At 39.4% G+C, this 27,159-nt stretch overlaps 1 protein-coding gene across 1 annotated transcript in view; it reads left to right on the top strand.

Moving 5' to 3' along the window:
- Positions 1-27,159, top strand: part of LOC306713321 (calcium-activated potassium channel subunit alpha-1a-like) — a gene marked incomplete at its 5' end in the record, with an annotated part of 75,144 nt that overhangs the window by 34,638 nt on the left and 13,347 nt on the right. Inside the window, 18 exons of the mRNA XM_079182975.1 lie at positions 569-662; positions 756-867; positions 5,690-5,765; positions 6,729-6,804; positions 6,926-7,096; positions 8,856-8,947; positions 12,211-12,321; positions 12,661-12,766; positions 12,880-12,962; positions 13,689-13,758; positions 14,016-14,171; positions 14,403-14,512; positions 14,900-14,968; positions 15,423-15,509; positions 16,175-16,251; positions 18,391-18,564; positions 20,949-20,981; positions 24,332-24,425. Of these exons, the coding sequence (XP_079039101.1) occupies positions 569-662; positions 756-867; positions 5,690-5,765; positions 6,729-6,804; positions 6,926-7,096; positions 8,856-8,947; positions 12,211-12,321; positions 12,661-12,766; positions 12,880-12,962; positions 13,689-13,758; positions 14,016-14,171; positions 14,403-14,512; positions 14,900-14,968; positions 15,423-15,509; positions 16,175-16,251; positions 18,391-18,564; positions 20,949-20,981; positions 24,332-24,425 (1,791 nt within the window). The remainder of the gene's footprint in view (positions 1-568; positions 663-755; positions 868-5,689; positions 5,766-6,728; positions 6,805-6,925; positions 7,097-8,855; positions 8,948-12,210; positions 12,322-12,660; positions 12,767-12,879; positions 12,963-13,688; positions 13,759-14,015; positions 14,172-14,402; positions 14,513-14,899; positions 14,969-15,422; positions 15,510-16,174; positions 16,252-18,390; positions 18,565-20,948; positions 20,982-24,331; positions 24,426-27,159) is intronic.

Here is a 27,159-nt window from a genome sequence, read left to right as displayed (position 1 = left end):
TCTCTTTATTTGAATTCTTAGTGCCAGATACAAGCTTTTTGAGGGTGAGACTTCACTGCATTGCTAGCGTTTGCTATGGCTGCCTGATTTCATAAAAGAAGACTTGAGCCCTGCATGCATTTAACCCTTAAACTGCTGCCTTGGCTCTGCATTTCCATCATGTATGAATTCATTTGTTCCTGAAATGTTTATGAGATCGGAAATGTGGGCCTGAGAGTAAAACAGCGGCGTTTTCTATAACGCGATATGGCACCTGGAATATGACAGATTGTTTTGCAGTTATTTAAGGGTTAATCAGGCATCTCGACGAGTTATTGCTTGTGTGACAATAAATGCATGTCCTTTCTCAACAGAAAAAAACATTGGAAAATACCAACTATTGCACTTTTTTTCAACACTTAAGTTCCCTCTTCTTTTGGAAATCTTAAAAGTGGAAAAAGGAAAAGAAGAATGCATCTTTTATGCTTTTTTTATACCATTGATATATGCATTTTACCAACCCTTTCCTCACTTGACCACAAATATTCATAAGACATTAACATACTTTGTGTCTCTCTCTGTCTAATAGTCCTATCGAGTCCTGTCAGAACTTCTACGAAGACTTCACGTTGCAGATCGACATGGCGTTCAACGTGTTCTTCTTGCTGTACTTCGGCCTCCGTGTAAGTAAAACGAGTAGATGTCCTTTTATTTACACTCTTATCTGTGTTCCTGAAAACTGCGAATCTCACCTTTTAACCCTTAATTTCCATCAGTTCATTGCCGCCAATGACAAGCTGTGGTTCTGGTTGGAGGTGAACTCGGTGGTGGACTTCTTCACGGTTCCTCCGGTGTTTGTGTCTGTGTACCTGAACAGGAGCTGGCTCGGTAAGGATGCTCCCGTCTCTCACACAGGCTGATTAACAGGCCCTGCATTGTAGAGTGGATTTTTGGGGCTTTTATTTCCCAGAAGCTTGGGCTGCCACCCAGTGGATTTAACGGGTCTAACAGTTGTCAATGAACGCACCAGATAATCTCAGCACGTCCCTAGACTCACATCACATGGGCACACCTTTTAATATTTGCCATATAAGTTTGATAATTTTGTCATGAAATGAACTCTGTGGGACGTTGCATGATATGCATAAAAAGTTTGAATGATTTTCGCCATTACTGTGGAAATGGTGCATCAAATTAAAAAACTCTGCCAGAGCACAGCATGAAAACTGTAAATGATGGCGACTCCATGGCTCAATAAACGTTACTCGTCAAACTAACGCTTGTTTGCATAACAACGCTATCAAATATTGTATGGCTGTCATCTGGTGTGCCATTTAAACTTGCAATTTATGCAATCTGATTTAAATGGAAATGTAATCGGCTCCATGTCTTTGGCCATGTGTTGTGGGCAGTGGGCATTGTGCTGCAGGTGTCATTCACGTGCCCTTCCGCTCTCCGGTTCAACTCTCCAGCACACCTGCAATAACACTCGAATGAAACCATGCTGTGATTGTGAAATACACGAATGGATTAAAAAGACAGGTAATAGGCTTTGTCGGGGCCTTGATCGCCAGAATAGAAGTCAATCTGCTAAATGTGTGAGGCTCATCACTTGGAGAGGTCTGTGAGGAATTACAGGATTAAGGGGGATCTCTCTGTTTGTTGCTGCGTTGTGGGCTTTATAGCTGCTTTTCCTTCTCCTGTCAGCTGAGGAACAAACCTTCCATGTAGCCGACGCCAGCATTGAACACCCTCTACTTTAGAGTCAGTGTGACAGCTGGATAGGTTCCGTTGCATAACGTGCCTGTGTATTTTCCCTAGGCTGATGTACTGTGAGTGACATTCGATGTGAAAACAACAAAAAGTAGGACTAGCTAGTGCTGGTTGTTGGTGCCATCTAGTGGACATGAGAGATTATGACAGCATTGCCATGATTTTGTTGTTTTTGGTATGGCGAGTAGTCCGTATCATTGTCAGTTGCATTATACAGATTTTTATTGGCCAATTTATTGCCATAATTGTTGCAAACGGTGACTATATTCAAGCTTGTTTTCTTGTGGTTATTTTATGCGCAACATTTCAAAGTGTGTACTTTTTTTGGTCCTGTTTTAAACTTTCTTTTATGGCATGCACATTGGCTCTTGTGCTATTTAGTGCTTTTTAAAATTTTGTCACTGTTGTTTTGGGTTTAAAGACGGTAATAGTTGTGAGGAGAATTCAGCTGCTCAGTGTGATGCTGCTAGTCTTGTTTTTGTTTGCTGAAGTTGTCAGAGATGTGATGGAGGATGGACCTACCCTCCTACCTAAAGATTAGCATGACATTGCAATATTTTCTCTACATGATCGTTTTGCATGCATTGCCCAGAATTCCTGAGTCAAACAGTGTGACCATTACTGCGATTCTGTTGTTGCTGTTACCATCCTCTTTTGTTACCGTTTGTGTAGGTGTTGCTGTTTTTGTCATCTGCTCTGCCATGCATGCACGCAGTACAGCTATTTTCTGTATTTCACACAAACCCTTCATGCACATAGTTGACCGAATACAGATTTGAATACTTTAGTGTTGTATCTCAATCTGTATCCAGATGTAGTGATTCAAAAAGATCATTATTATTCAAATGAACATGAAGCGTAAAAAAATACACTGATATTTCGTGTGGAGTTTAGAATGAGTTCCAGTGGAAGTACTTCTGTCCGGCATAATCTTAGTCTATCAGTGACTAATCCTCCACGACCAACTGCTCGCTGACCATATTGACTGTTTGGTTAAACTGAGGTCAAACCGGCGAGGTCATAACCCGCTCAGCAGCATCTGTTCTCAGCTGTCCAACTCCCTCTTCTGATCAAAACTCAATCCTCCCGTCTGAACATTTTGACACAAATACAAACACGGAATGTGCTAATATTCTCTCATACTAACATTGATGCATGACAGGCTTGCAGATGGGAGCATGACACACATTGTAGATGTTGCGTAGAAAATACCTTCATGTAGAAACAATATACAGCAGCTAATAAGCACAATGATATGTTTTTACTGCAAAGTCTGAACTCAAGAGCGGAAATTCTGACCTGCTGCAGGTGTGAAATACTAGCAGCACATTTATCTCTGACAGTGAAAATAGTCCAGTGTAACTCTTCCAAATTTAATGAGGTAAATACAACACAACTCATCCAGATAAGATATTCATGTTGCAGTTTGTTTTGTCTGGAGCTGATAGTAAAACACAGAGAGAGGCTTTTGCATTAAACTGTCCACTGGAACTAAATGTCCTCTAATGCAAACGCTCTAAAGCAGCGGTTTCTAACTTTAGGGGCGCAAACCTCCTCTTAGAGGTTTTCTAAAGACTTTACTGGAAATAATGATAATAATACCAATTGTCCACGGTTTCAATTTGATCTATAATTAGTACAAAATTACACATTTCCACAAACCTTTATATGAATTAACATTTATAATTTAGTTATTTTTTAGGACATTATAGGAAACTATAGAACCTAAGGCAAATAAGGCATTTTCTTTTTCTTTAGAAATATTAAATATAAATCTATTTAACTTTTATACTGCTCATTGTTTGTACTGAAATTATTTAGGGCACATTTGGTATTTTGCTGAAGTGACACATATTTCAAATTGTTCAGATTAAGTCGACTTTGCAGCTTCGTGTTTTTCATGCTGCGCATTTAGATTTAACGTCAACTACAATAGCGGTTATTACATCAGCTGTGATTAATTTAGGGATTATTGCAGAATCACTAAATCCATAGAAAAACACAATGATTGCCAAAGCTTGTCCATTTTTTTTTTCCATACCCAGCTTTACTGGATGTTCACATGACTTGTTTCCTGCTCTAAAGGCGAGACATGCTGTTCTTTTCCAAGATTAGAGAATGAAATTTGGTTTGTCCAGAGCAGTTGCTGGGTTATAGGGATGAGATGTAGGTTACACTGTGAAGCCAGCTGACGGACAGACTCGCTGCCTGGCCTCTTCCTTTCCCTGGATGAATCCTAAAGGAGCTTACACTCTAATATCCTGATGGGAAAAGGGTTTGCTTTAAGCTCGACGAATGCGCCCGATCACAGCGAGGATGCTATGAAGGTCTGAGGTGAAATCCAAAAAGGCTTCTTCAAAAGGAGTCCTTTTTCGACGCCACCCTGTTTGGTGGTAATATCATGAAAGCACCTGATTCTTCTTGTGTTTTTTTTCTCTTTTTGGAGAAGGATCATATTTTTTCTACACGATAGCTGGCAAGGTGGATGCAGAATAGTGAAGATGTGGATGTGAAGAACATTTTGGACTTGACGTTTGCCTACCAAAAGTAACTTTCAGACATGATTCCCGCTAAGATGTTAGTGTACAAGCGGCCCGATGGAGGCACGCAGTCTCAGACGGTTTCTAACACAAGAAGGCGCAAGAAATCAACCGGGGAGCTCTTCCAGAACGGCTACAGGGTCAGGATGAGCCACGGGCAGGTCAGCGAGAAAGAGGACCAGGACAGCATCTGCTACAGCCTGGGTGCATGCTTCCATGTAATCTCCTACTGGGGTAAGACCTGCGGGACGTGGGAACGAGGGGAATCTCCGCTAAAGCTGAAGGCTGGCGTGTCCAGAGGTCTCTGGACTCCAGCTGGAGCAGGTTCAGGATTTGCTCTGTATTATGTTCCCCATCTGGCAAACGCTCACTTGAAATGAGACATGAGCTTTTTTGGCAAGCCACTCCACGGTTCACGTCATTCCATAAAAAAATATAAATGTTTCTGTCTGGCTGAATGATTGCCTGCAACGTCTTTTGATTTCTGTCATTTGGAGAAATTGAAAGAAATGCAGAAATGGATTTTACTTGAATACTTACTTTTGGCTGAGGTGGCTTTTAATTGTTTATGCAGCATTGACACTGCGGTGGATTGTGCTTTTTTTTTAAAAAACTGAGTCGGAACTATGAATCATTTGGCTTTTAAACTCAGATGGGGAGTTCCTATTAGCAGGTAGTTTACTACAATGTACCTTAATGATGACACATACACAATACAATATGTTATCATCTTGCTTTATCAGTCCTGTTTTTGATGGAGATTGTGATTTCTGTGTGGAGGTGGCAGTAAAATAGTTATGAGGTTGGGATTTAACGTATATGTAGCTTAAATGATGATGATGATACAGTCCATGAATAATTATGTCGATCAGTAATCATGTCGAGGAGCTCAGGCTGGTGTTGTCACAGCTGATTTTGTTGTTGTTTTGCTGTCCTTGAACTCTTGGCAAAGCTATTTTTTCCTTCCGACAAATTTAGGATTTGACGTCACGTCTGTTTAATCATTGAGGTTGATGCGACAGTGTCCACCTGTCTCTAATCCAGGTTTTCATCAGGTCCACATTTAGAGTTTAACTCTGCAGGAATGAAACGTGTATCAGGTAGATGCCGATGATTAAAACGGACCGAGTTGGTGAAGAGATACCTGGAGTGTTGCGCTCGTTTTCATTTTTTCTCCACATATTCCACAAAGTTTATTTTCTGATACAGTGAGGCTCAGTGTCGCTTGATCAGTTGGAGTTTATCCATTTTTTTTATCAATATGAATCCAATGAAGTTGATAAACATGGAAGAAAGTATGAAAGGTACAGTGTTCTTGCACAGTCGAAATGCTTCTGATGTTGTTCTAATTGTTGTTTTTCATCTCTGATAACTTCTTTATGGTCTTTTTCTCACAGGCTTGAGGTTTTTAAGGGCCTTAAGGTTGATACAGTTCTCAGAAATTTTACAGTTTTTGAATATACTAAAGACGAGGTAAGTGTATTAATATCTTATTTGAATCTCTGTCAATGTGTCAAACTGTTTGTAATGTTTTAACCAGTCAATGTGTGGGCATTGCATGTAAAGTGATGTGAGCTGTAAGCATGAATATAATTGTACTTTCAAGGAGAGAAGTACGCCTTTATGCAATGTCTTTAGCATTTAGCAAGTTAGCATGAGCGCTTGCTTTCATTTGATCTGGTAAACATTGACATGAAGTTTACTCCTCAGTACTGCAGTCAGTCACATGAACAGTATGATGGAGTCTTGAATCAAACAACACTCTGTTTGTCTGCACGATGCTCAGTGTTAAAGCTTTTTGCACAGATGTCAGTAAGAGCTTATAGCGCAACAAACTGTTTCAGAATAATCTCCTCTCTCATTCACTCAGATGAGAGTAAAGACAAAAACGCACACAGTAGGAGAGGATAGAGGTCACGCAAGGACTATGTCTACTTTTTCTCTTATTTAAAGAATATAAATATTACGTACACAGTGAGGAGAGCATTACATTTATATTTGTCATATCTTTTCATGGGATGGTATAAAGTATCACGTTTTGTGGAAATATATTATATATGTGTGATCAGCCAAATATAAAGTATGCAATGTGATTCAATATGTGTTAATTGAAAAAAATAAAAATTGAATTAAATGCAATAGCTGTAAAGATTTTTAGAACATGTTGTATTATGTTTCTTGGATCACATGTTTTCTATTTTGAAGTATTGAATCTTATATAATACTTATATCTTCTCATAATATTTAGCAGTTTCTCACTGTAGCTCCTCTCTTATGTTATTACTGAATTGAATATGAACACTATATAATACATTTTAGAGCATTTGTCTTTCAATCTAGCGACTTGTTTTGACATCTTCGACTATTTTCACGATACCAATGTAATAACTAATCATTAACAACTGGTATGTTGCTGTTTGGATGTTTTTTTTTTAGCAACTCAATAAAGCTGGTGAACCTGTGTTCGATCTTCATAAGCACATGGCTAACTGCAGCAGGATTCATTCATTTGGTGAGTTAGTGGGAGTGCAAATAGGTGCTCATTATTACATGCTTTTTTTTATTGCATTGTCAACATCGTTTACTTCTATGTGTTTACCTGGTTGATGAACAAATCTCAACCTCTGTTCCAGGTGGAAAACTCAGGGGATCCTTGGGAAAACTTCCAAAATTCCCAGGCACTTTCCTACTGGGAATGTGTCTACTTACTCATGGTTACAATGTCCACTGTTGGCTATGGAGACGTTTATGCAAAAACCACCCTGGGCCGCCTGTTTATGGTCTTCTTCATCCTTGGTGGTTTGGTAAAAATCTCTCTTATTACTTACTGCTTAATATCCTCCATGCAACCAATCGTCAGGTGTTAACAAGCGTCGGGACGCTCTGAACTCAGGACGCCCTTCACCTGTTTACACTGAGCTGTTTTTGTGGCTCATCAGTTCCCAACAGTATGTTGCATGTCATGCATTGTATGAGTTGTCTACAGTATTGCAGCATTTATTCAGGTATAATGCTAAAAGTTTTGTTGTGTTATTTATTAATTCCTATATGACTTGGAATATTTTTTTGCATCTGTTATTAACTGTAAAAGTACTGCGGTTTCAGGTGGCTCCACCCTCCCCTCCCTCTTTCCAACAAACACAATGACACAGGCAGGATTTGTTATAGCCTAGCTTGATGGATGAAGCGACATTATGTCAGTTTCTGCACAAATATTTAAAGACTTATTAAGGGATAGAATGCATGGAGCTGAGGTTTTACAGAAAAATTACAAGATGAAGAAATTCTAAATCTTGAAGAAAACATCCTTTGTGGGATTTGCTACAGACCCGAGTGAGTTACCTGATAAAGATTATTTAGAGATAACTATTATCCGGATCATAAAGTATTATTCAGGAGTGGATTAAACAGCATGGTGACACACTGTAATATAGGTAGAGTTGAGTCTTAAAGGGATTTATTTAAGTGACATTTTTATATATATGAAAGACAAAATTAACTTTCAATCAATACATTTCAAAGTAATCTAATATTATCTTTCGGGCAAGAACAGTTTGAACTCTTTGATTGACAGTCGGTTTAAAGTCATGCTGTGAAGCCAGACATTGTTTAAACCCACAGAATTATATTTAATATTCTAGTGGAGGTCCAAGTTTCAAGAGATGCCAGATGTGTCGGGCAGAATTTGAGAGAATAATGTTAAACATTATGCAAAATACATCAATATTCCCGTCTGATGGAACAGTGCAGTCATAAAATATTTTGAGTTTTTTTCCAAACTTAATGAAGCTCAAAGAGGAAAGTTTTTGTACGTTTCTCTTATTTTATTTTCATCTTAGGTATTGCAAATGAACTAAAAGAGGATATTCTTCACTCATAATCACACAGGCAACAAAAAACGGAAAAACAGATATAGATATTACATTTGAATGTGTATATTATCTATAAAAACATGCTAATGTGAACTGTAATGAAAAAGATGTATTCAAAGTTATTATTTTGCTCTCTCTTAAAATCTGTGAAATTGTACTTGTGCCCTTTTTGAACTCATATTTTTAGTTTGTAAAATAATAATAACAGACGTGTGAATTCTTCAGGTCGTTGTGCAGCAGTGTAGAGCCTCAGAGTTAAGGTAATGTCTGCCATCCATTTGGCAGCGCTATCCAAATCAACCTGACGTGTGTTTGTTGGACGAAACATGGCACATAAGGCTTTTTCTTAATGATTTCTATTTTTCTATCACAGATTGACAAACCACTCATCAGCTGTCATTTTTCTCCTTTACTCTTCCAATATCCGTAAATATTGGCCACGTATTTTCATTTTTCATTTTCATAGTTTTCTTAATATTTGGAATGTAACTGTGATATAACTTCAGGCTACATTCTTTTTTTAAATTTTCTTTCTCCTTTTAATGTTAACAAATATATACTAATACTTCTCCTACACACACAGTAGAGTTCCTCTTTTAGTCGAGTTTCTTTAAAAGTAAAAATAGAGGACCTGCTCTTCTTTGCCTATCTTTTTTTTAGTCTCTTCTTCTGTCTCTTATCTTCTCCTTAGGCCATGTTTGCGAGCTACGTCCCTGAAATCATAGAGTTAATAGGAAACCGCAAGAAATATGGTGGTTCCTATAGTGCGGTTAATGGGAGAAAGTAAGTATTCAAGGAGGCTCTACTGCCTCCGCCGCAGTAGAACCTTCTCTGCATGCCCTTTTCTTTTTCTTTTTCATGCATGTAGGCCATGTTTGCTCGCTACGTGCCAGAAATTGCTGCTCTCATCCTTAATCGGAAGAAATATGGAGGGAGTTATAACTCGACCAGAGGCAGAAAGTAAGTCAATCAAATGAAAAAAAAACAGCAAACATTTAATGGTGTGGTTTTGTGTGACTCAATTGGCCCTCTCATAAAGAGGTGACATACTCAGATTTTTGCTTTAACAGACGTCATGAAACGGTAATTTGAGATGTAATGATCTCTATTAGCACTAAAGTCACACTGTGACTGAAGAACTTGGCCATGATTAATGTGTAGAGTTTATTGTTCTGTATTGCTGCTGCTTTTAAGTGTGTGCAAGCCGTCGTTGCTGCTTGTCATAAATTAATGTCTGATTTTACACTGCAAAAATACCTATCGCAACAATTTTTGTCAGTTATTGAATTCTAAAAATGTAACTTTTCTTTAAAAAAAAGTCAATGAAATTTGGTAGCACTGGATAATTTTGACCAGTTTTTGATTACAATCAACTTGTCAGTATGTTAAAAAAAAGTATTCTTTTTAAAAACTCAACTCTTATTATAAAGTAAATAAATTTGCTTCCAGATTCATTTTTTTTCACTTGTTTTCAGAGAATAAGACGTTGAGAGCTCAAAAACAGACAAAAGTTTCTTGATAGGACAAATATTTTTGCCGTGTAGTCATGTAAATGTATATTGTCGTGCTTAAAGATGGCACATGTTGGATTTTCTCTTTGATCTATCCTTGTGATATGAACTAGATATCCCAGCTACTGGTGGAAAAAAAGAAAATATTGAAGAGAGTATCGAATTGAGCAAGAGTATGTTTTATTGCTTATGAATTTAACTTTTTATTTGATTCTTCTTTTAAATGTTACAAAGTCTTGAGCAGTGATTTATTACAGTTAACTTTTAACCATAACTATGTTACAGTATCCTTAGATGTGATTTTATCAGACAGCTGCCAGCCAATGAGAAATATGCCTGATCAACAGCGATAAAGTACTGCAGCATCCCCTACTATGCTGTGTATTATACTGTGCATAAATCACCACCCAGTTCACAGGTTCATACTACATGAACTGTGAAGCATTGAGAGAAAATCCTATATGTTGGGTGGTGTTTTACCCGTAATAAGGCTGCTTATTGTCAATGTACTGTATATTTGTGCCAAATTTGTGTTTGTAAATCAAGTGTTTGTGATTTACACCGTTCATCTCCCTGTTCATCCACCCAAACTCAAATTTGTACATCAGACAAATTGTCTAAATAACATAAAATGAAATAACTGATCAAAGTACAATAAGCATTGATAGACAAATCCATACTGTATGGAATTGCTATAGAGATTAATCTGTTAATGGTAAGAATAATTTCTGATAAATCAATAAATGCGAAAGAAAATATATATTTAATGACAAAATTATAAAGTTGATAAACCCAAGCTTGCCGGAGTTCAGTATTTGTTTATCATTTATTGAAATGATCAAACTCATGCGTCCAATCCTGTATGCCATTGCTTGCTTCATGCTGACTTTTTGGAATTTTGTTTTCTTGTTCTTGAAAAACTTGTGTTGCTATGCTTGTCTATTTGTCCCGCTTTGCTTCTGAATATTCTTGGCCTTTATCTTCAGTCTGACCTACACCCTCAGGACTAAATATAATCTATATTGAGTTTACGGGAATAGTTAGAGAGTTAGATGATAAGAACGATACCACTCTCATGTCCTTTATGATAAATATTAGGCGAGAGCCAGGGGGCGATTAGCTTAGCTTACCTTAGCATGCAACTCTTAATAATACTTGTCGTGTTTACATACATTTGTTTGCATGGATTTAAAGAAGAGCATTCATTAGTTCTCTTTAGAGGTAGCGGTTTGTGTCTTTGGACAGCACCAGGCTATCTGTTTCAGCTAATCAACTCCATATTTAAAGCAAAGACATGAGAGTGGCATCAATCTTCTCGTCTGACTCTTGGCATAACAAAATAAGTGCATTTCTGAAAATGTCAAACTATTCCTTTAACATATACACTTTTGTGTCCCAAGCTTTGCAGCTGTTTCTAAAGATAGTGAGATTCTGCTGGATGCCTCCAAACAAAATATGGCTTTTGGTAGCATGCTTTTGGTACTCGTGCTCGTTCACTTAGTTGTAAAGAAGCCAGACTTGGTTTGGGACACTCTCTTAAACCAAATCTTTACTTCTTTTGTTTTGAAGAAAACTCACAATTAGAGCTTTGTAAGTCATTTTTGTGTATCTTGTACACTTTTGTATTCATTATGTTGTCTAATTTGTTAATTATTGGTAAATTGAACATTTATAATCAAACTTGAGACGTACTAGGAGATGAAGCAAACAATCAGTATGTTTGTGTTATTGTATTTTGTTGTAATTACTCACACAAACATCCGGTCGACAGCTTTACAGTTTTAACAACTTAGTTGCTATATTTTACCAACAGAAATTTAGAAAAATCAGGTCATGTAGTTATTATACCCGTTATTGTTTTGACCTCATATATTTAAATATGAATGCATTATTATTTTTCTATTTCCTTCTCTTTTCTTCTTCATGTCTACTTGTTGTCATTAGCACCATCATTACTGTCAGATATAACATCCTCTTGACTATTTTCCTAAAAACAGCAACTATGATTTGAATACATGTATTGGACATTAAAACCTCAAAGAATCACTGCAGCTCAGTGAGTGAACATCTGAAATTATTTTCGAAATAATTCATAAATAAAAATATAATATAGACCTATAGGAATAAATCCAAACTGGGTTCCTTACATAAAGGATCTGTGATGTGTGGGAATCAAGATAAACTGTGTGCTGATTTCATAATCTCCATCTAAGTAAACTCTGATCCTCTATAATCTGATACTGAAATCCACAGTACTCTCTGACCTGCATATTCAGTTCTCACTCGTCACGACAGGGACATCAGACAGCCCTCCTGTAACATAGTTTCTATTATTTCAGATAAATCACCTGAACGCAAACAGTACTGATCACTTTTCCATTACATCTCTCTCGTCTCAGATTCACCTTTTGATTCCAGGACAAAGATGAAGATGAAACAACGATTTGTGTGTCTGTGTGAGCGTGTGTTTTTGGTTTTGGACTCTTAATCCGACTGCATTTTAGTTTCATTATGATTCTGCACCTCCTTTTCCAGGCACATCGTGGTCTGTGGTCATATAACACTTGAGAGTGTGTCCAACTTTCTAAAAGACTTCCTACACAAGGACAGGGATGATGTCAATGTAGAAATTGTTTTTCTTCATAAGTAAGTATCAAGTACAAAACTACAGAGCTCCGGAAGGGACATGGAGGTGGGAAAAATAAAAAGGTTATAAAAAAAAAAAAAAACACCGACTAAGGGTTCGTCTCTGGGGCTGATTTTTTTTTTTATTGACCTTAATGAAAAACTTTTGCAATATCTAGCAAAATTAGATATTTTCTTTTCTCAACCTTTTGATATTTGTATTTTCCCCTCCATGTCCTGTTCTGAGTCTCTGCACAAAACAGCAAATATCTTACTCAAGAAAAAAAAACAATCATCTCTTCAGGAGATTAGAAATAATGTTCCTCCTCACATGTAAGAGTTTCTCTTTTATTCTCTCAGTATTTCCCCTAATCTTGAGCTGGAAGCCTTGTTCAAGCGCCACTTCACTCAGGTGGAATTTTACCAAGGATCTGTTCTGAACCCACACGACCTGGCCAGAGTTAAGGTAACTGACAGATGACACTTCATCCTCTGTGGCTCAGAGGGAAACTGTGATGTACATAAAGTCTATTCCTAAGGTTACTGACAAGTTGGATAACATTATCTGTTTGTTTGCAGATCGAATCAGCTGATGCTTGTTTGATCTTAGCCAACAAATACTGTGCTGACCCTGATGCTGAGGATGCATCCAACATCATGAGGTAAACCAAAGCAGCTTCTCCAAGATTTACACTTTTTCATCAATTCATGTAGTACAAATCTGTAAAAATGTAGGATGAGAAAAATTGGTTTCAGGGATTGACAAGTGGTGAATACAAAGGAAATGATCACGAAGAAGAACAACGTTAGTTCCTGGAAAGGAAAGATGCACCGTTATTTAGATAAAACACAATAAGCTTAATAGAGAATTGCATTAAGGGTTGATATATTCTGCTTGTAGAAGTCAGAAATTCATAAAGATATCATATAGGTGCTTTATAACGTTGTGTATTAATGTAGACTCCTATTAGGAGCCCTAGGTATTTGGAAATGCAGATACAATAGACTGGGATATATGAAATGTTACCAAATGGTCATACTTCTGAAAGTGAATGCCAGATGTGTTCCCACTTCTCCCTGGATGTTAATTGTGAGTGTAAGTGAGCGTGTCGGTGCTGGCTCTCACTGCAAGCACACAGACTCTCTGCTTGAACAAACTTCTGGTGCTCACTTTCCCTTTTGGAAACGTATCAAGAACTCGGAGAGAAAACATGAATCTGTTGCAAAAAGCACACTTTTCTTCCATAAGAAGAGACAACAAACTTGTTTTTGTCTTTAGCTTCACATCTCTGGATGATACAAACGTGTCCAGAAAAAGCAGACATTGACGCAGTAAAGGTTTTATGCAAGTGGTCTGATTTAGTTTTGTTCTTTCTGTCATGCTTCAGAGTAATTTCTATCAAGAACTACCATCCAAAGATCAGAATTATCACTCAAATGTTGCAGTACCACAATAAGGTTGGTGTAATCTTTCACTTTTACTTGAGTCATTAATTACTGTAGATTGTTTTTGTCACATTGTAGCATTTTGATATACATATTTATGTTTGGGTTACTACTTTGGTCTGCTCTGATGTTATTTGGAAATAGTTGTATTGTTTAATCCTTTGTCTGTCTAAGTTTTAAACAACTTGTAAACGTGTTTGAAATAAATGTTGAACTACAGTTTGAGGTTCTGTAAAGCTACCATGTTAATTTGTTATTTCTGCCTTAAGGCCCACCTTTTAAACATCCCGAGCTGGAACTGGAAGGAGGGAGATGACGCTATTTGCCTTGCGGAGCTAAAGCTGGGCTTCATCGCTCAGAGCTGCCTGGCTCAGGGCCTCTCCACCATGCTGGCCAACCTTTTCTCCATGAGGTCCTTCATCAAGGTAGCCACAGCTAAGATTCACCCAGCTGTGCTCACTGGATTAAATTCAGAAGTAATGTTGGCCAGAAACATAGTCTGAATAGATCATAATGTCCCAGATGAGGCCCATGTGCAGCATCTGGTGAATGGGGATGAACTTGCAAAAACAATAAAAAATAATCTTGGTTAATAAACTTAGCTACTTTTGTAATGGACCAAGCTCTCTGTATTGTGTGACACATCTTTGTTGTAGATTGAGGAGGACACGTGGCAGAAGTATTACCTGGAAGGAGTAGCCAATGAGATGTATACCGAGTACCTGTCCAGTGCCTTTGTGGGCATGTCCTTCCCTGTGATTTGCGAGTAAGTACACTGAAACAAAGGCTTTTTTCAAACTACGTTATGCTTTGTGGCATCTTTTGTTTACTTCTTTGCTACTTATTAATTTCTGCATGCAGTAGTAGCCTCCCATTTTTATATGAAGAGTCAATCGTAAGAGGGTGACATGCAATGCATTTTTCATGATTTTATGTGTCTCAAGATTCATCGACTGGATTTATTAGTTGAAGAATAGGAGAAGCTATGATTCAAAAAATAAAAGTGCTTTACACAGGAAAAATGGGTGCTCAGCCTCATAAACATCAGACCTCTAGTAGAAAAAGGTGACACAGAGGTGGCTAAGATCATTTTCAGAAAACTATAAATATAAGCTTGCATGACGTCTTATTATGTTGTTATTCTCTTTTGCAGACTCTGCTACGTGAAGCTAAAGCTGCTACTGATAGCTATAGAGTATAAGTCTGATCAAAGGGAATGCAGGTAAGTGGATGTACTCACAGTGGATTATTAAAATGAATGGATGCAAAAACTTAAACACGCAGGTGTTTTTGCTGTCAGTATTTGCTTTCAGTGATAACGCTTCTTTGAATCAGCTTTTTCTGTTTGACTGCAAACACAAGCTGCTTTACAAAATGCCCTTAAGTGGTGTCTAAATTGGTTTGTTAACAGGCATCAGAGGAGTTTCTGAAGTTATTTTCTTTAAACACAGCTGAAGCTTTGTTTTAGTGGTTCCTCTAATGCACTGCTCAGTTTAATACCATTTAAAGTGTCACTGCTATCTGCTTTCATCAGCTTAATGTAATAAACAGGCTATCGGGCCAAATGAGTTGCGAAAACAAATCCTGCCAGCGTGTGCCAGTGATTAGTGCAAAACCTTGCGAATTTTGTGATATAACTTTCCACTGTGACGTCTTTGGTCTTTAAATCCTCTCAGCACCCTGATCAACCCTGGAAACCACGTGAAAATGCAGGAGGGGACATTGGGCTTCTTCATTGCAAGTGATGCCAAGGAAGTGAAGAGGTACGCTCATGAATGAACATTATTTCAATTGATTTATGACATATAAAAAGGGCTAATATGACTTTCTCAATCTCCACAAGCTAGTAGACAATCCATAGGAGGGGTTTATAATGTCATCCCTGATGTCAGATTGGATTGCCGATAGTTTAAGGCTAGATAAGGAGTTTTGTTTGGTTAGTTTGGAGATTCAGGCCACATGTTTACAGCGCTTACATAATGCTAATTAGCTTAGCATGTTGCTAGCTTGTTGTTGTTGTTGTTGTTAGCTAGCAAGGTGTTTGCAGATGATCTTAGCTTGTGATGTTGTAGACAAGTGTATGTTGTTTTGCTTGCTAAGATAAAGTAGCTGACGAGGTTTGTTTGTAGATTTAGGCCACATGTTGACAGTGCTTACATAATGCTAATTAGCTTAACATGTTGCTAGTTGGTTGTTGTTGTTGTTAGCTAGCAAGGTGTTCAATCAACCTGATTCTTCCTGATGAAATGCATCTCTGTGCCTCCAATTTAACAGTTTATTTTCTAAGCATCAAATACCACCAAAGGTTTCTGCTCCAGAGTGATTACATGCAATCTGAAGCTACTTGTTCCAGACATAGTGAAGATGAAATGTCTGTAAACACATGTTGGACATTGACTTAGGTGGGATTGTTGTTTTTCTTCCATAGGGCGCTGTTTTACTGTAAAGCCTGCCATGATGACATTACTGATCCCAAAAGGATTAAGAAATGTGGCTGCAAGAAATGTAAGTGACTACATATATATATAAACATTGTATAAGTTTGTTTGTCTTCAGTAACATGTCTTCACAGCACTGAGTTGGCATCAATCTAGCAGTGTGGTGCTGTATTTACATGACCTACATAGCCATGTGTCCAAACCAATTAGTTCCTGCATTAATTATTCACTTTCTCGTAAGTTGTGCATGAAGAAAGGTCATCGGGTTTCTTTCCGCAGCCAAAACAAACAGGTGCACTCCACGTTTCCCTTGTAAACCTACACGTTTGGGCCCCTGTATAACATAAATACCTGCCCTCATTAATGAGTCAGTTCACCCAAGTTACAAAACGCAGCTTTCACCGGTATTTATTCATGCAGATAGTTTTGTTTTATGCGATGAGGTTATTCTTATCAGAGAGCTGCTTTTTTTCTTTTGTGATTTGGATGAACTGATTCTTTAAGTATTCTTTATTTGTATTCCTTATTTTTGGGGTGCAGAGAGAATTATTTATAACATATTCTCTTTTCCATGGAATTCCCACGTATTGTAAAATATACGGCAAAGTGAGACATCAAACTAGTGAACTCCTCTCAATCCACCTATGAAAAGTGCATTGTGTCTGTTTTCCTGTGTTGCTCTCTTCTCTTATAATAGCTGTCTGCGCTGTTCCAGTTCATTGATAACTTTGTGATGTTAACAGGCATTCAGAGAGACTGTTAACACCACAGGTACCTGGATGGATTGTTTGTTTCTCGACTTTAAAAACATCATGTGCCACTTTGTTGCTCCTTCTCTTGGATTTAACCCAGTTTGTCATGACTTAACCACTACAGCTAACCCCCAATCTTAACATGTGTGATGTATTCTCTTCCTGCTGCTCGGGAACTTGACAAACTTTCCTTAAAAATTCACTTTATAGTGATATATTGTGAGTAATGTGGATTTGTTTCTCTTCCGAAAACACAGCCTGCTACCCCCCGATTGAAGCAACTTGTTTGAATGTACTATAAATGTTGCATGTACAATGGTTTATGCTGCCTGGATCCGCCCGTTGTTATGTGCACGTCGCTTTCAAATAGAAAAAAAAACGTTTTTAAAAACGACCCAGAGAGACAAGGATAAACAGTTGAGTATGCAACACCCAAGACTACAGGATGTTATCTTGACAATGCTAAAAAAAAAAAAATGCATACGAAAAACCAAGTTATTGCAGCATCCCCAAAGCATTATTAATAACAGAGCATCAACAATTCAGTCATGCCTGCTTGAGGTAGTAGTAATACTCCATATCACCACCAGATGTCCCCACAGTCCTTTTACAAACACAACATCCCAGCAGTAAGAGCAAGAACGCCACCAGGATGAGAAATGAGCAACATCTCTCATTTGAACTGTTTTGATAAAAGGAATAAATGGTTTGACACGCAGCCCAAAACAGTGTTCATTACTGAGGGGAGTGCACAGTTTCTCCCAGCACATCTGATATCGGGGATGTTTTGGGACAAACTGCAAAGTTCCCGGGGGGTATGTGTTAGTTTGAGAATGTCAAATGAATTTATGGTCTTGTACACTTTCTGGTTGTACAAGTGTTGGAGCTTGTCGTTTTTGTTCTTTCTGGATGCACTTGTATTCCAGGAAGCATTGTCACATTTACTTTGACCTTTTTGTTGGAGAGATTTCTGTCAGTTTCAATTCTCAGCTAGAATTAGAAACCAGTACAATTATTTAAGAGTTGTAAACTCACAACACATGCTCCAGTCATGTCCCATAACGTAGTGTTCATGAGCGTTGAGGGGTCATGTTGAGGTAAGGGGTGAAGTCAATAGTCTCTACTGCTGCTGAAACAAAAATAATGACTTGCCCTTTCTCTCCCCCTCAACTCATGTCACACTAATACCCCAAAACCACATGATTTAAGGACATCATCATATCCCCCCCCCCCCCCATAAATCCCATACATGACCCAAACCGAATAAACCAATAGTGGAACAAATTCCAAATTTCTAATGTGACATTTGCACGCTGTCGAGACAAAGTTTAACTTGTGCATCCCAGCAGCAGCCGTCCTCTGTGCCCTGTCTTGCCTTTGTCCACTCTTCCTCCAGAACGACCCTCTACATTAACCTGCTCTTCCTCTCCTCTCGTCTGAACCCGTGACTGTAGCCAAGAAGCTCGCCTACAAGAAAATAAAACTGGCATGTTGTTTTGATTGCGGCCGCTCAGAGCGGGACTGCTCTTGCATGCCAGTTAATGTGCGTTGTAACATGGACTCCCCTCGACGCGACATCCCACTCTCTGCTGTCTCTGTTAATGATTGCTCAGCCACTTTACGTGCCTGTAAGTTGTCGCCATGACATGTGCTCTTCAGTGTTTGTAACATGCACTGTGTTAACCGTACAGCGTGTCTTTTAGCTTGTGTGCTGTCTACAGTAGCTCTAGCAGCTGTGTCGTCACTGTCATGGATATAGATGTCGCTTTAGTGTTTTAGTTTTATGATTTTCAGTCCGCTCGTGTTCTTCCCCGTGTGATGCTGCTTTTGGAGGTGACTTTTAGCTGTTGTGAAGCATGCCAGTGTACTGTTTTGCTAGTGTTTTGTCGAAATTCAAATTGACCTGTAGTTTATATTAACTAAACGGAGCTTGAACGTTAATTCTCCCCCAAAGACATAGCGTGCTTCCTCCACCAGTGACCTCACCAACATATTTACAAGACATTAAAGCCAAAGCCTTGAAAAATGTACAGCTGTGCATCCCCGCCATAAATCTCTTGATGCACACTCAAACTTGGAAACCCCTGGTGCAGAATTTGCATGCATTTTGTAAAATGATTTGTTTTTGTAGGAACGCACAAGTGCTATAATGATGTCACTGGAGAGGGTAATTTCATCTTTTTAAGAATAACCCAAATAACATTCACTTAATCCAAATATTTCACTACTGTGCCCTCCAGAAATGGGTGAGTAGAATAGAGTTTGAGATAGTGCCGGAGGGGATTTCCTGAGGGTAGCAGTACATATTGAGGTTAATGTACTGGATTAAGATCAACAAACTTGAACAACCACAGAGGGTACAATCTCTCAAACATATTCAGTACACAAACCAGTGCCTTGCTGATCGCCAACGGAGAAGCTCTGGGTTGTATTTTCTAACTTTGAGAGAGTTTTTAGTCCGATCCCGATTTAATCATGCTATTCAAAGAATTGTACAAAAGACTAGAGTACAATTGAATATAACTGGATCGTACTTGATTGAAAGAGCAATAAAAGACAGCAGAATAGTGCTGGATCATATTGTATTTCGGTGAATCAACCTAAACTGAATTGAGCTGCATATAAATTCTTAACTCATGTGTGATTCCCCTTTAAAGCCAGAAGGCATGTTAAATTGCACTGATGTATCGCAGAAGGCATGAAGAATGTGTCTGTTTGCGGAGTGTTGATACAATTTGCTGGAAAACATCGCAGACTGTCATACAGTCTTAGTGAATGTCTCTTGATCAAAGACCATTCTGCGTATAGTTGAACGTCTCTGGGCGTTTCCACCCCTCAACATGTCTTCCAGGGTTGTGTGCTGTGAGCATCGCCTGGCTAGCTGAGCTCCAGCCGAGCTCCCGAGTCGCTGTCGACATTGTGCGCGAGACGCACGGAGCGAGGCCTTATGCGGCCTGACATGGAAATTATGTTTGCATTTTCATTTTTGGAGTGCTACCGGTTGTCATGAAACTCAGCCTGACAGTTCCTAACCACCAGGCAGCTGAGTGCCCCCGCCCCTCTCCTCCTCTCTCGTTGTGGGACAGATGCTAGCCTGTTAGTCCTGTGACTCTGCTCGCGCCCTCCCGATTGCAGGCGACAGATGCCAGGACCAGCAAGGTCCCTGTTTGAACATTGCTGTCACTGTCCTGCCTTAAGCTCAATGCATGACCTTTATTGTAAGCAAGGGGTTGAAATAAGGTACTAATGAGCATGTGTGGGACCCATGGCTCCAAAAAAAGTGACTCACAGAAAGTTCCAATGCGTTTTGTGCAGGTTGTGTCGGGCAGTGCAGAGGAATAGTGAACAGCTTTTAAAAAAGAGAAGTAAAAATAAACACAATACTATAGAGCTAAGAACACGTACAGTATTGTCATATCTTATTCCATATGTATCTCCTGACTAAATGTTAATGCAGACCTGTCATTGTAAACATATGACATTCCCTAGCTTCTCAATTGTGTTTTTCTTTGTTTTGTATGAAAGTGAATCAAAACAAACTATTTAAAGGCATCAGCTTGGGCTGTAGGAAATTCTAACAAGCATTGTTCAACAAATTGACATTTAATAGACCAAAACATTATTGATTAATTGAGAAAATAATCACCAGATTTACATTTTTAACCAGATTTAACCTCAACATCTACTGCAGACGTCTTTTGACTTGCAAATCACCAAACCAGTGCTTACTGTACTACCTCAAACACGACCGTTCATATTCAGCTGGTGACCGCCTACAAACACTGACAATGTTCTACTGTTTAAGCTCGCTGACCACGTTTACTGAAAAAATCATATTCCTAATTGATCCGTGTTTTATTTCTCATTGCTCTGTCCATGTTGTCTTCAAGGCACCTCTCTGTTAATGTGCCTTAAAGAGAAATCCGTCAGCCTTAAGTTGTCATTTATAATTTGCTTTCATTACAACCTGTTCTTCCCTGTAACCTCTCATCTGTCTCTGCATTTTTCTCAGCTAAAAATAGCTATAATGGATATATCAAATCAAGTAAGTTTTGATTTCCATTCTCTCTCTTTTTTTGTCATTTGTTTCTAACCCTTCCGCTTGTACATTGTCATCTATCGCCTCTTGAACTGTCTCTAACCGGCTGGATTTTACTGTTTGCTGCTCATCGCTCTGTCCAGTCCATCATCATCCATCATCATATTTTTAAATGCAAAGCATTAGGAAATTGTCTCTTGAGTGGTTTGTGTTGGGTATCAGTTACAGCTCAGCAGTAGATGGTGCTGCTGCTTCACTGTGGGTGGAGATGAATTAATCTGGTGTGCAGCTGAAAATACAACTTAAAAAAAATACATTTAAAGTCGATGTGTGCAAGAATTTATAATGCAGATTCATTTTTAGAGAACAGACATGAAGCATAAAAACAGTTAAGAGTTAGTTAGATATTTTCTCAGGTTTCATCCAGCCATTAAGGAGTGTGAACCATGTGGGTCGTCCACTTCAACAGGATCTGTGATAGGCAGCAAATGTGCCACAATGAGTTGTCGTGGAGAAGTGCTGTGCATGTTTGACATGGGGCAGATGAATAGTGGAAGTCTGGAGCTGAGAGGATAATCTGCTCGACAGCTGACTGTTGAAATAATCATCTCTATTCTCCAGTTTTAGCTCCTAGACATTTTTTTGTAGTGAGGGGAACACTTTTCCTCGGCTTCCTTTTCGCCCCCCCCCTTATTTTATCATATTATCTTTACCAGTTATGTTTCTATTATTACACCAGTGGAGATGTAAACTTCCACATTTCAAATAGCCGAGTGGATACTGAACTCTTTCCTCCCTCATAAGGCATAAACTGCAAACGGCAGCTAGTGGTTGTTAACTCACATTGTCACCTCCTTGTTCTTATGGCATAACAATCGCTGGGACACCTGAGAGCATATTTATTAATTCATGTTTATTATAAATATCAAAGTAAATGTCAAATCCAACATTTCATTGGTGGCTATACCAAGTGGTTAAGTGGTGTTTAATAAAAATGAGCTTTTTTAATTATTCAGCTATTAGCATTCTTGTGCCAGAAAGAATTACCCCCAAAAACCAGTGATTGTTCTTTAATTATGATAAGAGTCGCAAGATGTTTTATTAACATACACACTGCAGGTCTTACTGAAGTCAGTTTGCATTACATCCTGTCTTGTGGTTAATGCGAGGAATCAATGGGTTGGTTCACCCAAATCACAAAGGAAGAATCTTATGACGTCCTCATTGTGGTATCTAGTCGTGCAGATTGTTTTGAAACCTCTGTCCCCGAGATGTATGCCTCCACCAACACAATGGAGGAGAATTGATTTGCGTTTGTGGTGCTCACAAACAAAAAAAAAGATGAACAAAAACAATGTTCTCTGGATGATTTACAGAAAATACAGTTTAAGCTGTTTTCATTGTGACTATTTCTTCAGTAGAAAATAGTTCTAATGAAAACTGTTGACCGTGAGGCCCGAGGATAATTCAAATATATTGTTTTAATGGTTTGTGTACCACAAACTAAATAGTTTTCACCTCAGTTGTATTGGGATGAAATGTCTCAAAACCTCTGTTCATAAAATCAAAGCTATCGACATGGCTAGAAGTCTTTTTGGATTTAGGTGAAATGACCCTTTATTAAAATAAGACTCCAGTAACTTTGCATTGTACAGATCCTGATTGTGACTCCTCTTCATTTAGCAGTAAACAACGGTCCCCTAATCCAGTCGGGAGCTTATCAGTACAAATCAGCTAAACTGAACCACAACTCGGCCAGCGAGGTCTGTAAGAGGCCCCGTAGCGGAGTCGCCGTTGTCTCCGTCCCGCTGGTAAACAACCGCAAGGGAAGCCTGCTGCCCCCCACCGAGCCCTCTGCTCTGAGACTGAGCTTCATGGGCTCCGGGGACCTGGTCCAGGTGGGCCTGCTACCAGGGCTGGCAGAAGAGGCCAGCCGCCTCCAGCGGGCACGTAGCCTTCCCGTGAAATACAGATACCACCCCAGTCACTCCAATAAGGCCACGCTCGGTCACAGACACTGTAAGGGCCTCCGCCCCCCCCCCACACACACTCCCCTCGGCGTGTTTGGCAGGCCTGTACGCCACAACAGCAAAAACCAAAGCATGTGCTTGCCAGGCTGGAGTGGTCGCATGTGTAGCATTCCTTACTAATGACCTAGTGTGTGCAGCTGTCAGCTGTGAAACATTAAATATTGAACAGGCCAAGCAAGATGTGAAGGGCCAGTGTGTTGGAGCATCTCTCTCTCTCCACTGGAAGCCCCCCCCGCAATTCAACATTTTCCATTACAGTGTCACTCTTGCTAGCAGCGCTTGAAATCCTGTGTTCGTCTGCAGAGTAGCACGATCTTTGAGCCTTTATTCGTTTTGATGAAAGCTCTTCTATAGTCTCTTCGTTGTTGACAGCTTGAACTATCGTTAAAAGATACTCTAGCGTGTTTTCCATGACGTGGAACAAGCTATTCCCCCTCTATTTTCAAAATGCGATTAACAAATACACTTTTTTCTGCTGCTTGTGTTTATTTTTACCGGCGACAGAGTAGAGGCGTTTTCTTCAGCTGTGGTGTTGGCTTATGAACATATTTGCCTGATTACTTGACTCGGGGGTAAAAGTTGTAATTTGTTCCCGATGAAGAGCTCAGTGCAGTTTCCTGTAGTGATGAAGACAATGTCCAAGGGGCATCTCAGCTGTACATAAATCACTCTGGCACAAGGACTAACATAATAATATGAGCCAAGGGCGTCACTCCCCAGATGAAGAAAGACCAGCAATCCAGACTGGATTCAGTATTGGCTCTTAAACAGCCTTATTTAAAAATGATGTTGCATGATGTTTACAGGTTATTACCTTAATTAAATGAGATGTGAATGATTAGCATGGCCAAAAGAGGAGCTATCCAAGTCTACGTCTGAGTAAATTTGCACTAACAAGGGATTGAAAAAGTATCTTAATACCCTTGAGGTAATAGTGGTACTACATTACAGCAATTCTCTGGATTAGTGTGTGGTGAATACAAGCTCACAGATTGGACTTTAGCAATTGGCATGATGGTTGATGATGATGGCACTATTGCATGTTTGCATCTTCATACACAATCACGCAAATGATGTGCTAATGTATGCTGTCGTCATCATGCAAAACACTGGACTGTTTTCCGTTGCGCACAAGTTTAAGTGTCCTGTCCACTCCATCTTGTTCACCCCCCCTCTCATTCCTCTCCGTGTCTCTGTAACCGTATTATCTCTTTGAATTCACTGACCTCAAATTGTGCTGTGTTGTCCTTTTGCTGTCACTGATTTTTAGATTGTTTGTGTGTCTCCTGAAACTTCCCTCGCTCACACCGTTGCCTTTTGTTGCAGTTGAAGAGGACCAACAGTTGGCGTTGTCGCCCAAAAAAAAGCAACGCAACGGAGGCATGAGAAATTCTCCAAACTCCTCACCCAAGATCACGAGGTAGGACAACAATGGTGACATTTGTGCTTTGTCTGTCTGCGTTACTAAGTTTACACAACACCGGTTCATATCACCTTATAAAGTTGTTATTGTGAATGTGTGGCGCGACAGACATATGGAGTCGTGTTTAAGTTTCAACAAACGTCCAATTTTCATTTTCCTTCCAGCTCAGTTTTTGATCTCAACCAAGTCCTGAGAATAATATCTGGCTCTTTAGCGCTCTGCTATGTTCACCAGCAAGTCGCTGATGTTGTCAGTCTGCCGTTTGTTTTTGTGCAGGTAGCGTACAGTCGGTTTATCAGACTATCTATTGCTGATAACAGCTGCCTGCTATGGCTGGAAACGAGGTTGAGAGTGGGGAGTGTGAACATAAACATGGAAGTTGCGGGGTGTAAAACCAAAACAATAAACTGAAAAACGCTAAAATGCTGCGTCTATCTGAGGGAAGCTGCACAGTGAGGTGATAATAAGGGTTCATCATGACCAGCGACCTCTTAATACACAAATTGACTACTGTAGCTTTAAGGGTCCTTAGCAAAAGAATTGTTTTTGTCTTTTTAATATCAACATTATATATTATGGAAAACATCGTAAATAAATTGTTTGTGTGCTCGTGTTTTCATGGCGAACATCAGACAGACTTGCAGAAGGGCTCTATGCCACGAGGTTCTTCAAGTGACACCCACAGACTCCAGCTCCTAAACAGACCTGGCACTAATGACAGTCAGAGAGGCTCTAAAGGATGGATAGCCCAAGGCTATTCATCTATTGTTGGATCCCTCTGAGCCTTTTCAGCACGTAAGGCCACAAATGATATGTATCATCACAATGAAAGGAGAATTCAAATGCTACCTTGCTTTTATCTTGTCCTGTAAAATTAAATTGGCGCTCATTGATTTTGACTGGAGATAACACGGTTATTCAACAAGAAGCCATTACACTGATGATAATAGTAATAGTCATTGTCATTAAGTGCCATGTTACAAGGAAGCAAGGCAGCAGGGAACTCCTGCAACCTGACGTATACAAAGTGGAATTGTACAGATTAAATTGAATTAAAACTGACGGATGAGTTCATGTTCCCATTGCTTATATGGCTGCTATTCATTTGACATTCAGAAACGAAATGCACAAATGTTTGCATTGTTTGATTCTGTGAGGTACAATAGATCAGGAATATAGTACAGTAAAAATGACTTTGTAGTATGTATATCAAAGAAGTGTTTATGCATATTTTTTCTTTCTACTTTTGATCTACGGCCTCTGTTTTTTCAGGTGGGCGTTTGCCCTCGTTTGATTGTTTGATTTGGTTCAAAGTTGTGTCAAAGTTGAATTGCTCCAGGTGATTTCAAGACTCTTGGGTAACGACACCAGGCTTTTCTAATGCTTTAGCCCTCAGCTAAACATCAGCCCACCAAACCAATGCATCTACTTGCCATGCTAATTCACCGCACGGTACAGGTGGATGTGTTTTTCCATCCAGCGTGTCTGCTGGAGAGGGATTCACTGCGGTAGCCTTAGGGATACTTCATTGCAACAAGCCGAGAAAAAAACACATCTGGGTGTATTCCATATCGAATGTGTTTTTACAGGACCTGCGGTCTCAAGGCCTTTGTAAATAAGTAATGACCAACAGATTGGCTGTGGGTTTTGAAGAGCAAGTCTTTGTCAGTTTGCATGATGGGGAGGATTTCAAAGTCTTTGCCCTCGCTACTTGTGCAGCGTTCCAGTCAGCTAGTGCAGTGATGCTGAAATAGAAAATTTACATAATATGCAGGTTTAGCTTCTACTTTGTGTCTCTCTCAGCTGTCATTACACTCCTCCAGCAGACACCTGGCTTTATGTTTAGCGGCCGTGACGTGTGAAGTCTTGTCAAAGGTGTCATCTTACCACTAAAGTAGTGAATTATGCCGCTGATCATTTTGAATGTTTAGAAGTGCGCTTACAGAAAAGACCCATCGTTGACGCCCCGGCTCTGTGTACTGAAAAGAAGTGCACAAAAGGAGAGAGCGATCAGCTGTGGAAGCAGAACCGTCTCCTGTTTCCAGATGTATCGGCAAACCAACGCGTCCTGTCTGGAACTTCGCAATGACGTCCTCGCTGAAATTAACACCATTTCCACAGGCTCCTTGATGGGTCATAAGACGCATCTAATTGTGGGATGTCACAACGCGTTGGGTCACATCGAACCGCGCCGTGACGTACACGTCATGTCTGCTACAGGACTGCTGAGGCAATTGGCAGTGCAGGATAGTGACAGGCCGTCATGGCTGACAGTGAGCGATAGCTATCCTGGCAGAGCTCTGCCTCACCAGTCATCTTCCACAAGGGCAAACTGAAGTGACAGTGGCTCCACTGAGTGAGTGGTGAAACATTCGACTTCTGATGCAATATTTAGCCGGGGTGTAAAACCACTAAATGCTTTCACTCTTATTAGAATTTGCATTTCAGACTCAAGCAGAAGCCGATGATTTGCGAGTTATGGAAGATGATTGCCTCGGATAAATAGAGCTGAATTTATTGATTTGGTGATGTGCTGGAGATTTACTGACATCAGCATCATTTATCAAGCAGCTTTATTCAGTTTTATATCATTTTGAATTGAATATGTTAGCGTTTTGGACAGCAATTTGAAGACACCATCTGGAGCGCTGATACATTTTAATGGATTATTTTGTACAACTTTCTGACATTTTATAGACAGTTACACATAAGAAACTGATTAGTTGTAAAA

This window comes from Pholis gunnellus (genome assembly GCF_910591455.1).
Source record: "Pholis gunnellus genome assembly, chromosome: 21".
Taxonomy (NCBI): Eukaryota; Metazoa; Chordata; class Actinopteri; order Perciformes; family Pholidae; genus Pholis; species Pholis gunnellus.
This window is presented reverse-complemented; position numbering and strand designations above follow the sequence as displayed.